Genomic DNA, 13,279 nt, shown 5'->3' on the forward strand with positions numbered 1-13,279 from the left:
TCGTGCAGTGAATTGTGAATAGACATTAGTCTACTGTTTTTATGCAATTATGTTATTTTGTAGTTATGTAATTAATTATTATTTTTAGTACTCACTCTGGGGCTTGCGATGATTATTTGAATTATAATTTTTGTATTTTCTTGTATTAATTCTTAACTTTTTTTCATTTTATTTATTTATTTTTTATTTGTTTATTTATTATTACTTTTATATATTTTTACTGACCCTAGATTTTTTCATTATTTTTAAGTTTTTTTTTCTATAATGCATATTTTCTTGTATTAATTGTTATATTAATTAATATTCCTTCTTAATTTTTTCTTATTTTTTTTTTGAATACATTTTATTTTATTTATTTATTTATTTATTTAACAGAAAGATAATTATAAATAATTATATTACAGTTTAAAGGCAATAGCAACGAAGACTATTGGCTTTTTTCTTTAACTTCATTCTAGCTTTCTTATTTCAATTTATTTAATTTTTGTACTTAACAACATTGTTATATATTTTTGCTTACTCTAGAATTCTTTGATTATTTTTTATAGTATTTATGTATAAAATTTTTTTTTTTAAATTTAGTTTTATTAGTTATTAATTTTTAATTTGTTTTAATATATTAAAAAAATTTATATTTCGTTATTTATTTTTAAATTTCCATTATAATTCTTGTTGCCATTAATATTTTTACTATGCTATTATTGTTATCATTTTTATTTTATTGGCTTCATATTCTTTTTATTGCAGTTAAATTTTATTTCATTTTAATATTTTACTATTTTTTTATTTCAAATATTTGGTAAATTTGTTTTATAAATATTACTTTACTTTTTTATATTATCTTATCTATATTCAATTTTTTCATTACTTTGAATTTTTTTAATTTTCTTAATTTTTTATATCTTTATTATTTTTTTTTACTTTCTTTAAGTTTTGTGGTTTAATTTTTTATATAATATTTATACCGAAATTAATTAATTACTTTTTTATATTATAATTTTATATTTATATATCATTTTTTTTTTTTTTTTATATTTAAAGTTGTCTTAGGTTGTTTTTTACACTTTTAATTAAATTATGATTTATTAAGTTTCGTTTTTACACTTTTAATTAAACTATTAATTTTTTTAAATTTTCTTAATTTAATTTTTAAAACTTTTAATTAAATTCTTAATTTTCTTATTAATTTTTGTTTTTAATTTCGTTGTTTATATTTTCATATTTTTAATGAAAGCAACATTTTGTTTTTTTTTTTTTTAATTTCTTAATTTAATTTTATAAATTTTTAATTTTACATTTCATTTTATAAATTAAAAATTTTAATTTTAATTAATTTTTTTTTTTAGGTTTTTAATTTTCTTAGCTTTATTTTTTACTTTTTTAATTAAATTATTATTTATTAAGTTGTTAATTTTTTTTTTTAGACTTTTATTTTTTTATTTTTTTTTCAATTTTCTTAATTTTTTATAAAAAATTTAATTATATTTTAAATATTTGTTTTTTGAATTGTAAAGTTTTTGCTAATTTTATTTTTTATACTTATAATTAAAGTCTTATTACCTAATGAAATTTTTTAATTTTCTCAATCTTATTGGTTATTCATATAATTAAACGATTATTTTTATAAAATTTTTCTTTACTTGCACCAATCTCCTGTGTAATGTTCCTAAACAACGAATATAAAGCTGAACAGAAAAATAAATAAATAAATGCATGTACCAAAGGTTTTTTATTTATGATTAGAAAACGTTACGTTTACAAAGTACATACATATATACTTACATACATACTAACTAACATATAATATGTATATACGAGTAATTAATGCGTTTTAGTATATGTGTGTTACGAGTATTTGTCCCAAACCTTGCCTTGCAGAATTCTAAAACTGTTATAAATAAATAAAAATGGGACCAAGATGTATATGAAATCCGCAAACATAAATACATACATATATACATATGTAGTGTTAAATTAGGCTCATATATTGTTTACAATTATTTTTTCCGAGTAAGTTTCCTTTTTCCTAGTAAATATTTCCTGCAAATACACACATGCATACATACATATGTAAATAAATATATTGTATGCACCATACATGTATGTTTGTATAACATACATTTTCTTAGCAAATTGTTTGTCTCACTTTTCATAAAATATTGCAAAATAATTATTATATAAAATAGCAACAAATATATTTGTACAAATTAAAAGTGAATTATATGAATTTGTTATTAAATGCAAACCGTTTGTGGAATAGTACAATAAAACCTTAATATTATATAATATATCTGTTATATTTGTAAATTCAACTATAATTGTTAATGCATTAATTGAGTTTCCTAATTCGTACACAAACTGCGATCTACAACACAATAAGGCAAATGCTAACTCAGTTATCGACTAGACGCTTACACATGCATACATACTCGCACACATACAACTCATATGAATTAATACATTTCAGTAAGCGTTTATAAAAGTTGTAAGAGCTGAGGAGTGGAATTCGTTACTTTATATTTAAAAGCAAAAGAAAATAATAACAAAAACAACAACACAAATACTTATAAGAACAAATACTCGTATATTCAATCCCACCACAGAACTTTATTATGGCAAGAACAAAATGAAATGAAGTAAAACTATACCGATATTTGAAATTGCAAAATACTACAAAAACAACACACTAAATAATATACGCAAACAAACACAATTTTGGCGAAAACGCAATGTAAAATGCTTAAGTTTAAGAGAAAACTGCAATGATCAATAGAGTTTAAGGCAAAATTGCTATGTATGTACGAACTAGATGTGTATGTGTGCGTTGTGTTACGTGGCGGACCGAAATATATACACACAAACTATATACATATGTATATAAAATGAGAAAACACAACCAAAAATACACAAAATAAAAGATGGAAATAACTTAAGCAAAACACAGTTGGCGATAAATGGATATAGTATTAATACTGTACATAAATAGTTTGAAGCAAAAACGCGTAAACTTCAAGATCTAAATGTTCAAATAAAAGTTCAAAAATTGAAAATATGCGAAAATGTGGTCTCATTTTGCTATTAGAGCACAGTTTTATTGTGATTTCTTTTGCGTTCGTTTGTTGTTTTTGTTATTATTTGAGTCATTTTATAATTTATATAATTTTGGTTATTAATTATGCATTTAAAATTTTTTTGTATATAATACACATAAAATTTGGAAATTTTATTTTTAAAATATTTAATAATAATTTTTCTTGACGATTAAAAATTGTTTTTTGGAATTAAAAAACAATGTATAGAAATAACTCGTATTAAAAAACTAGAAAAAGCGTTACTTTGTTGCTACAATACACTACACAGTTGCATTTCTTATAGCATATGTTAAAAGGGCATAAACAGATCTTTATATTGATTTTAATTGGTCAGTTTGTATGGCAGCTATATGCTATAGTAGTCCGATTTGAACAATTTGTTCGGCGATTATATCATTGTCTTGTAAGTAAATCCATGGCAAGCAAAATTTGTAAAGATATCTTGTCATATAAAAAAGTTTTTTACACAAGGTCTTGATTTTGATCGATCAATGGGTATGACTTTGCTGTGGCGGACCAATATCAAGGGTTCCGACAAATGAGCAGCTCCTTAAGGAAGAAAATGGCGTCTGCAAAATTTCCGATCGATATCTTAAAAACCGAAGCTTACATTAAAATAATTTTCATGTCTATAAACTCTAAATTAATTATTAATAAGCTCAAAATTATTTTGAAACATATATTTTACTTCTAAAGCAGTATTTTAGGCGCATATTTCTTAAATACACAATTTATTTTATAATTTTAATGTAATTATTTACTTATAGAGTATATGCCGGCAAATGATTGTAACATAAAGTAGTTTTAAGCCTAAAATATTTACTTCTTCTCCCCTTCTTTGTCGTTTGGATTGTCGAGTTTCTCTTCTTCATCGCCATCAAATATTTGTGTTGCCTCCAGCTTATCTATGAGCTCCTTACTGCCGCTATGTGTCAGCAATTGCGTGGTCTTTTGTATTGTTGTAATTTTTTGTTGCAAATATTCCTTGCGGCGCTCTTCGGCCTTTTCGAGTTTCTCCTCCAAATCTTGTAGATTTACAGTGGCCGCCTCATTTTCAGCCGCTTGTTCCATTAATTCTTGTATACGTTTTGGCGGCTGCTTTTTCACTGTCGCAGCAAGTAAATCTTTTGCTTCCTGGGCATCTGCGGTGTATACTTTTGTCTCAGCCTCATCACTTAACGGAATTACGTAGGCTTCCGAAGCGGCTAGAAAAGTAAGGAAAGAAGGTAAATTTGTTATACATTCGAGGTTAAAATTTAAAAAATGCGGTGCATGATCTTGAAAACAAAAACAATATGAAAATTATACAATACATATATATGTATATATGAAATATACAGGGGTGTTGCAGAATCTGATAGTTGTCGGAATCAGAATTGAAACCAATAAGAAAATGTAGTAGGTGTCATGAATTCAGATATTATTGGTTTGACGTTCGAAAACACAATATGTCATAATTAATGAGTTTATGTTACAAAATGCAGATATTTTAAGAGGATTTACAAAACGTAATTTAACATCCAAATGTGTCTTTATTCAGTAGATAATGTGTTATAAATCTGAAAGTAAACATGTATACAAACATGCAAGTAAATGCAAGCCAAATTTCACATGCGACTCCCCTAGTGCATCAAGAGGATTGATCTTTTAAAATCTTCCTTTTAATTTTTTCGTTGTTTTATTCTTCCAATAAAATTAAAGCTAAAATAGCGGAACTCATTGTTCACTTTAGTAGACTTTATTCGGTATTTCAAATTTGTCAAATACCTCACAGAAGATTTATATATATAAAGATTAATATTTTTTTATTTGATAGCTTACAACATTAAAGAAAAATTTGTAACTATATTTCTAAAAAAAGTTTATGACATCTACGTTTTTATTACTTTTATACCTACATAAGTGCGTCGTAAGACAATCACTTTACCTAACTCACTACCTACGCTGAACTAAGTTTGTTACGAAATTTATAAAAAATTATCAGCTTGATGAACTTAGTCGACTTAGTCATGTCCGTCTGTATGTCGGTCTGTATATACGCGAAATATTCGATCATTTTTTGAGATATAGCTCTGAAATTTGAACAGGCAGTTATCCCACTCCACTCTTGTGTATATCTGCCGCATAAGTTGATCGATCAAAATTAGGTCCTTGTATAGAAAACTTTTTTATTTGACAGGGTATCTTCAAGTCTAAGACAAGGCTATAATATCCAAACAAAGTTCAGATTAGATCACTATAGCATATAGCTGTCATACAAACTGACCGATCAAAATTAAAATAAAGATTTTGTATACACTTTTATGATATAAGAACTGCACCTGTGTACGAACGTAACGTTTTTTTTTGTTTGTTTTTTTATGACCTACATATGTATGTACGAGTAAATACTAACTATTTATTCAAAATCATCACAATTACTACAATTTTTACCTTTTCTTTGAAATTTCTTAAAAAATATATTAAATCCTGAGTAAGTATACAGTTAAGCAAAATTTATATTTTTTATATTGCAGTTTATATTGCAAACTTATATTTTTTTCCGGTAATTAAGTTATTTTCAAAAATAAAACTTTTTTTTACTGAAAATCATTGACGTATCAAAATTCGGTGTGATAGAATCGGGATCCCGAAAAAGATCTTAATTAATTTCTATTTGATTTAAAGTTATAAATTATATTCAATTGCATTTTTTTTTAACAAAAATAATCGAAAAAAAAAATCGTTTTTAATTTTTATAGGTTTGTGTATTTGTGTGGGTATTATAGTTTAATTTTTGTTTTATTTAGCTTTGAATTTTTTTTTTATAATAAAAAAAAATATTTGTAGCTTTCTCAGCATTTTTTTTAAATTAAAATTTTCAAACTATTTTTACAAAATATAATATTAAACACATACTGCCTTTCTACGTGTACCAATGTATATATGTATGTATTTTGTTATATAAATGTATGTTTGTTTGTATTTATTTTCTTATATAAATGTATGTATGCGTTTATTTATTTTACTCACGATATTTATCCTTGTCTCCACTACTTTCTTGATCACTCATTTTCGATTTTGAATCCGTGTTGTTGCCGCTCGCTTTGTTAGCCGACAAGGTTCGTTCTTTGTTTGCTTCGCTGACGGTTGGCGCAGAAGTTGAGCAGCCCATACTCACACGTTTTCTATAAGCTAGTTTAATAATTTCTTTTGTATATTTTTCTTTTTATTTCTATTTTTTCTTTTAATATTTTTCCACTAATCGTTTTTTACTCTAATGGCTGCTATTCTAATTGCGCTGTAGTCGAAATGTATATATGTATGTATGTATGCACATTTAAATGTTCGTTGTAATTTCCCGCTGTCAATCGATTTCAGATCGAGTGTCCATTGCAATCAAAACTATGACAATTTCCTACAGATTAAATATGCACATAATAGTGCCGTTACCTACACCTACATATATATACATATAATGTCCTTCAACGCTAAACCACACACATTACTCTTGGCATGCATTCACTTCAAGCTGACATCCTGTTACTTTAGTTTCAAAGTCGTGTATGATTCGATTTCCGCCAACAGACATTGTCGTCGTTGTCGCTGTTGTCGTCTGTAGTTTGCGGTTGCGACTATTGCGAGTTAGTTGGCCACAAAGCCACAAAATCAATGTCATCCACCCTGGATGTGTTTGTATGTACGCTTAGGCTGATAGAGTTAGATCTATGTATTTCGCAAAAATTCCATTTGCATATGTATATATACATATATTATATATCAACATGAATGTTTATTTGCATGTAAGTTTATGTGGTTTTCCCCACTGACTTTATGCCATTAACTTATATTTGCATTTATACATGCAAATGACATGTCTGTATGTATATAATAACCGAAATTTTATATGCTGTGAATTGCTTTTCACTGTCATTACTGTTCACCAATCCAAGCAAAAATAACGAACGAACTATCTGCACTTTCCGGTTCAATCATTCGGACAGGACTAAAGTGTCAGGCTTCGCACAGCTCATAAATATATGGCTAACAAGTAAGAAAGGGCTAAGTTCGGTTGTAACCGAACATTTCATACTCTTCCAACTTGTAAGTAACAAAGGCGGAGGAACACCTTCAGGTTTTGGCAAAACCTTATATCAAACTAAGGAAAGTACCGCCGTGATTTCATTCATTTAAAGGCGTTTTCTAAGAATATGTCGACGAGAGGATTTTTGAAAATTTAAATTATTTTCGGAGATATAGACATTTTACTGACCCGGCTGGGTCTAATCGGACAAAGGACTTTACGCGAAACTTTAAATGCGTTTTTTTAGAACTGATTTTTCAATACGATACCCACGATTTCTCGAGTACCACTGGACCGATTTACTTGAAATTTTTAGAGAATCCTCTTTATAGACCTCTCTCTTTTTACTATATTTAAAAAATACGAGCAAATTAAAAAAAAAATGCAAAAAAAATCGTTTTTTTTTTCAAAAAGTCGCCATTTTGTCAAAATAATTTTTTTTTACTTATCGCTAGTTCATACAATTGATAATCTTTTTTTTCATTTCAGATGACTAGGAGGGTTGAAACATGTGTATGCTCATGTGCAAATTTTTTTAGACCCCCCACTTCATCAGCCGCCATTTTTTTATGTTTTTAATTTTTTTCTGTACTCTTGAAATATTAATAAATAACTGATAAAAATCGACAATGAAAATATTGATTGCCTTGTTTTTACGACACTTTAAAAATTACCTAAAATTCATGTCCATAGACTAGAATACCCCCTTAAAGAAAGAGGACACATTGTTACTAGAAAAAAACTCTTTCTGAATTTCATGAAAATTTCTTACGTATTGACCGATAGATGCGGTAAAAAGTGAACCGGACCTTTGTAAATATGTATGCCTGGCCTGGGGTGTTTAGTGTGATTTCAACGATTTGGGCATAAGATTAAGGGCACTATTTGTACAAAGTTTTATTCTGATAACTTTATTGATGTTTGATTTGTATACTGTAAAGGGAAAGAATCAGACGGAATGTAAAAGTTTGTTGCATTGGAATTAGGCGTGGTTGTTATCTGATTAGGTAACCTCACACACAAAATTTGCTTAAAAACGATCGAGTAGTTCCTGAGATATAGGATTTCACCTAAAGGTGGGCAATGCCACGCCCCTAGATCAATTTTTACACCATCCTCGTTGTGAAATTTAATCCATGTGACTCATTTAGTGGGAGTGGGCGTGGTTATTAACCGATTTTACTCATTTTCACAGAGTTTGAAGAGGTGACACTTTTTCTCAGCAAGTCAGGTTAATATATCTAAAGCAATTTGAAATATATGTATTTTAAACCATTTAGGGGCGGAGCCCACTTTAAAAAAACAATTTTAGCTCACAGTTGTCCCTGGCTACTGCAATCTCCTGTATCAAATTACAGTTTCGCATCTTAATTTGGAGCTTAGTGACACTTTAAAAGTTTTCGTTTAATGGCGTTTCGTGGCCGTGGCAATGGTCCGATTCCGCCCACTTGCAATACCAACCTCTCTTGGATGTCAAGGAATATGTGTATCAATTTTCACAAATATATCTCAATTTTTACTCAAGTTATCGCTTTTACGGACAGACGGACGAACGGACAGATAGTGAGCCGGATATCAACTCGTTTCGTCATCATGATCATTTATATACTTGTATGTATATATAACCCTATATCTAACTCGATTAGTTTAAAGTGATACAAACAACCATTAGGTACACAAAACTATTATACTCTGTAGCAAAATGTTGCAAGACTATAAAATACCGGAGTGTAGGCGTATGTGTGTATATTTATATGTATGTATATAGGGTGCACCACGTTAGCATTAGTTAAATGTTAGTTTACGTGTTGAATGTAAGTTAATTGCACTGACCAGCAGCAAGTCAGTGCAGTAATGCATGCCCATAGGTCATTTATTTTATGTATGTTTATATATTGTATCTATGGGTTATTAATTTATATATTTATTACACATGTGCTTATATGTATATGACGTTGGTACAATGTGCTACGTAAATATTTATCATTAACAAGTAATACAAAATTCATATTCAAAATTTGTATACCCTGAACAGTGTATATTAAGCTTACCACGAAATTTGTAACACCCAGAAGGGAGGGACGTAGTACCCAAAGAATATATACTTTATGAAAATGATCAACGTGATTTAGCCATATCCCTCTGTCCGTTTGTCTGTATCTACGCAAACTATGCCCTCAGATTTGAGATATCGATCTAAAATTTTACACATCTCCTTTCCTTTTCACGAAGCTGCTCATTTGTCCGAACCGCCGATATCGGATCACTATAGCATGTAGCTGCTATACATTTTGATCGTTCAGCAAAATTAAGTTCTTGTATTGAAACTTTTTAATTATACCTTCGGCGCAACCTTTTTATACCCTGAACAGGGTATATTATGTTTGCCATGGTATTTGTAACAGCCTAAAGGAAACGTCCGCGATCCATAAAGTATATATAAATAATCAGCATGACGAGCTGAGTCGATTTTGCCATGTCCGTCTGTATAGATACGACTAGTCCTTCAGATCCTGAGATATCGAACTGCAATTTTGCACACGTCCTTTTCTCACCAAAACGCTGCTTATTTGACGAGATATCTTAACGAAATTGGCACGGGTTAGTTTTTAAGGTAATAGTGCAATCTCCGTAGAAATAGGTTAGATCAGACCACTATAGCATATAGCATATAGATGTCATACAAACTGAACGATCAGAATCAAATTCTTGCAAGGAAATTTGTTATTTGTGAACTATTATCACAGCTTCGGTACAACCGAAGTTAATGTATATTTTTTTGTTCTTTTTATAACTACATAAATAAATATACTTGTACATATAAATCTACATAACACGTGCAGCAATCGCAATTTTTCACACAATTTCATCCAGTATTTAATTGCATCATTAAAGAATATTTTAAAAAATATACTTACAAATTATAGATAGTTAAAAAATAATTTTTTTTTTAGAAATTATTCTATAGCCTTCTCTCGATAAATCAAAAGTGTGACCGCCGAATATGATAATTTTATAATTTTTGCCTTAACTTCTTGTTAGAAAAAATTTTATTAAATATATATTTTAATATTACTTATGCCTAAAATAAATTTTCTGGTTGTTGTAATATATACTATATACTGTAATATATGTACATACGTTGATAAGATACCAAATTTGATTGTAATCAATTCGTTTTCTGCGAATAATGCATATTGAATTATTTCGCAACATTTTTTAATACAAACTTTGCAGCACCTAAGTATTTCATCGCCTTTGATTTTTTCAAATTGAGAGAATATACAATTTTCGGTTACACCCGAGCTTAACCCTTTTTTACTTGTTCTATTTTATTAAATTTGTATTTTTTCCATTACATACATACATACCTATATAATTAACCATACCCCATCCTAGCTAATCAACCAAAACTTTCCAATTAACTTTTTTATCTATAAATTTTTTTGTGATCTATTAATAATCACTTAAGTAAAATGCTTAAGTTAACTAGACACTTCTTTGTGTGCTTGCGCTTGCCTAAATCAACCATACATATATATGTAGGTCATTTATGCAAATAATAACATTTCGTATGCTAAGAAGCTTCTTTATTGGCCTATAATCTTGACATTGACTGTTCTCTTAATATTAATAATGATTATTTGTATTAAACATATGGAATGAAAGTTGAACTAAGTTAAACGGTGAAGCTAAAAGAGGACGTATCTTGTCAAGTTTGCAGAGAGGAAGATTAGATGGAAACATATATACACTTTCTTCTTCACAGCCCAATTTTCGCTAAACTAAGGTTGAAGCATCTTGGTTGTCGTCCTATTTACGAAACCGTCGAATTAGCTGTAGTAGATATTTGCTGGCACAATAAAATTGTGGCTGGCTCTAGGCCCTTTGTTGATATCCGACGTTCTTGATCCGTACTCAGGAGTTCTGGTCATCACAATGAACAGGCGTCTCTGGCTGTCCAAGTGTGATTATTCGTGGCCTCACGAAAAACCAAAACCGATATTTACCTCACCTAACCTTTATACGCTTAATACTACTGAATAATAATGAGGTGCCGACACATAATTAAGTATAGCATATTTATAGATATATTTTTTTTTCTAATTATTTTATTATTTTTACCATTGATTCATTGGTATCATCTATTTTTATCAAATGTAAATACCTATGCGGTTTTCAACTCAAATTGGGTATGATCAATATCACCTCAATCCGTCAAACAAGGTTCGGTTGAAATGTTGTCAAACTTCAAATTTTTTGTGGTATTACGGTTTACAACTCTGTGTCAGTCGGGTTGACTAGACTGGAATATCAAAAAACTGTTACCAAGCAATTGTAATTGAACATTACTGCATTTATTTAGGAAGAATGTGGTCATACTCATTTTGTTTTTAATTTTAGCCCACAAGTTTCCCTTGCTACCGCAATCCTCTGTGATAAATTACAGAATTTCAGTTTTATATCTCTATTTAGTGCTTAGTTATGGCACTTTATAGGTTTTCGTTTAATGGCGTTGATTACGTCCATCTACAAACTTAGCCTCCCGTGTATACCAAGTTTCATTATGATATCTCAATTCTTACTCAAGTTACAGCTTCCACAGACAGACAGACGAACGGCCGGACTCCAACTCCAAATATATGTCTATACTCGTACAGTTACAAAGCAAAATTATCAGGATGGCTAAAATATGTGAATTCGCAATGTTTATTTATTCGTCCGTCTGTGAATTGAACTATTGCCACTCCCACAAAATGCCGTTAAGTAAAACAAGAAAAAACGTTAACTTCGATTACACTGAAGCTATAATACACTTCACAAATAAAAAAGTTTCCATACAAGAAATTGATTTTGGTCGTTCATGACAGCTGCATATATGCAACAGCGGCGGTTCCGACAAATGAACAGCGTCTTAGGTAGAAAAGAATTTGTACAAATTTTCGATAGATATCTCAAGAACTTAAATATTAGTTTCATCGATCATTTATATATATATTTTATAGGGTATCGGACGTTTCCTTTTGGGTGTTACAAACTTCGGGACAAACTTAATAAAGGTTTGGTAACTGATGGATTCCAAAAATTCGATGTCCGATTTTTAATAGAGCTAGGCACTCACAGAGGTAGAGTCGTTTTCTTGCTCCCTTCGAGCTTGCAGCTACGGCCATTGCAATTATAGGGCATACCCATTTTTGACATATGGTCTCCAAATGGCCAATTCACTGTTATGGTTGCTGTAAGTCTATATATATTGCACTTTTACTGGACATATGCAATAAGTCCATAGCTTTTGTCTTGTAAAAATATGCTACAAAGCTTTGGTACAGCAGATCGCCATAGTGAGGGATAATACTTTTTAAAAAGGACGTGTCTCCGTATCCTAATAGGTTTAATGTATGTTCATACATATTTCACAAACAAAGAAAGAACGATCGAACGTGGTAACATTTTATTCTAGCATTTCTTCATACGGTGTGAATATGGACGAAATCGGACAACAATCACAGGTACTTCATATATAACAAAATATTTAAACTCAATCTAAATCCTTCAATTTACAATACTTTATAGTGAAAATATCGGTTAATTTGTAAGATGTCTTATCGAAAGTAAGTGGCTATCCTTTCGTGCTTTTTCGTATCTTTTTCGGAAATAATAGAAATCGGTCCAGATCTTTGTTGACTCTTTTTCGAATATACCGCCTGATATGTCATTCTGATAAAAATTTACCTGGACTGGCAAAAAAACCTATTTTCACGTATTTTAATATAAATCTTTATAATCGCCTTCAAAGCGGTTGATGCCAGCTTTAATCCAATTTTCCATACACTTATTATAAGCCTCACTTGGAATGACCTTTAGCATCTTCAGGGAATTTTGGTTTTTGATTGAAATGATGACTCCTCAACTACGTTGTTAAGCATACATTTTACGACCTCTTCTTGACGTCGAAACACGAGTCTAAACACACTTCATACCCAAAACATTAACCAAAATGGTTGAGTCGATGTGGGCACAATCTATAAGAGATGTGGAGACCCATTCGTAGAAAAAAAATGTATCGATTCGATTTGTACGCCAAGCTTAAATGGACCAGTCCGGGTCAAATTTGATCAGATAA

The 13,279-nt window shown here is 29.5% G+C and overlaps 1 protein-coding gene across 1 annotated transcript; it reads right to left on the reverse strand.

Annotated features, from left to right (window-relative positions):
• Positions 1-1,706: 1,706 nt before the first annotated feature.
• Positions 1,707-7,064, reverse strand: LOC106618127 (uncharacterized). The gene is made up of 2 exons (XM_014235716.3): positions 6,105-7,064; positions 1,707-4,297 (listed from the first exon to the last, which is right to left on the reverse strand). The coding sequence occupies exons 1-2, from the start codon at positions 6,244-6,246 to the stop codon at positions 3,912-3,914; spliced, it is 528 nt and encodes a 175-aa protein (XP_014091191.1). The 5' UTR covers positions 6,247-7,064; the 3' UTR covers positions 1,707-3,911.
• Between the last annotated feature and the right edge of the window lie 6,215 nt (positions 7,065-13,279).

The sequence above is a fragment of the Bactrocera oleae genome, chromosome 4, assembly GCF_042242935.1.
Source record: "Bactrocera oleae isolate idBacOlea1 chromosome 4, idBacOlea1, whole genome shotgun sequence".
NCBI classification, from domain to species: domain Eukaryota; kingdom Metazoa; phylum Arthropoda; class Insecta; order Diptera; family Tephritidae; genus Bactrocera; species Bactrocera oleae.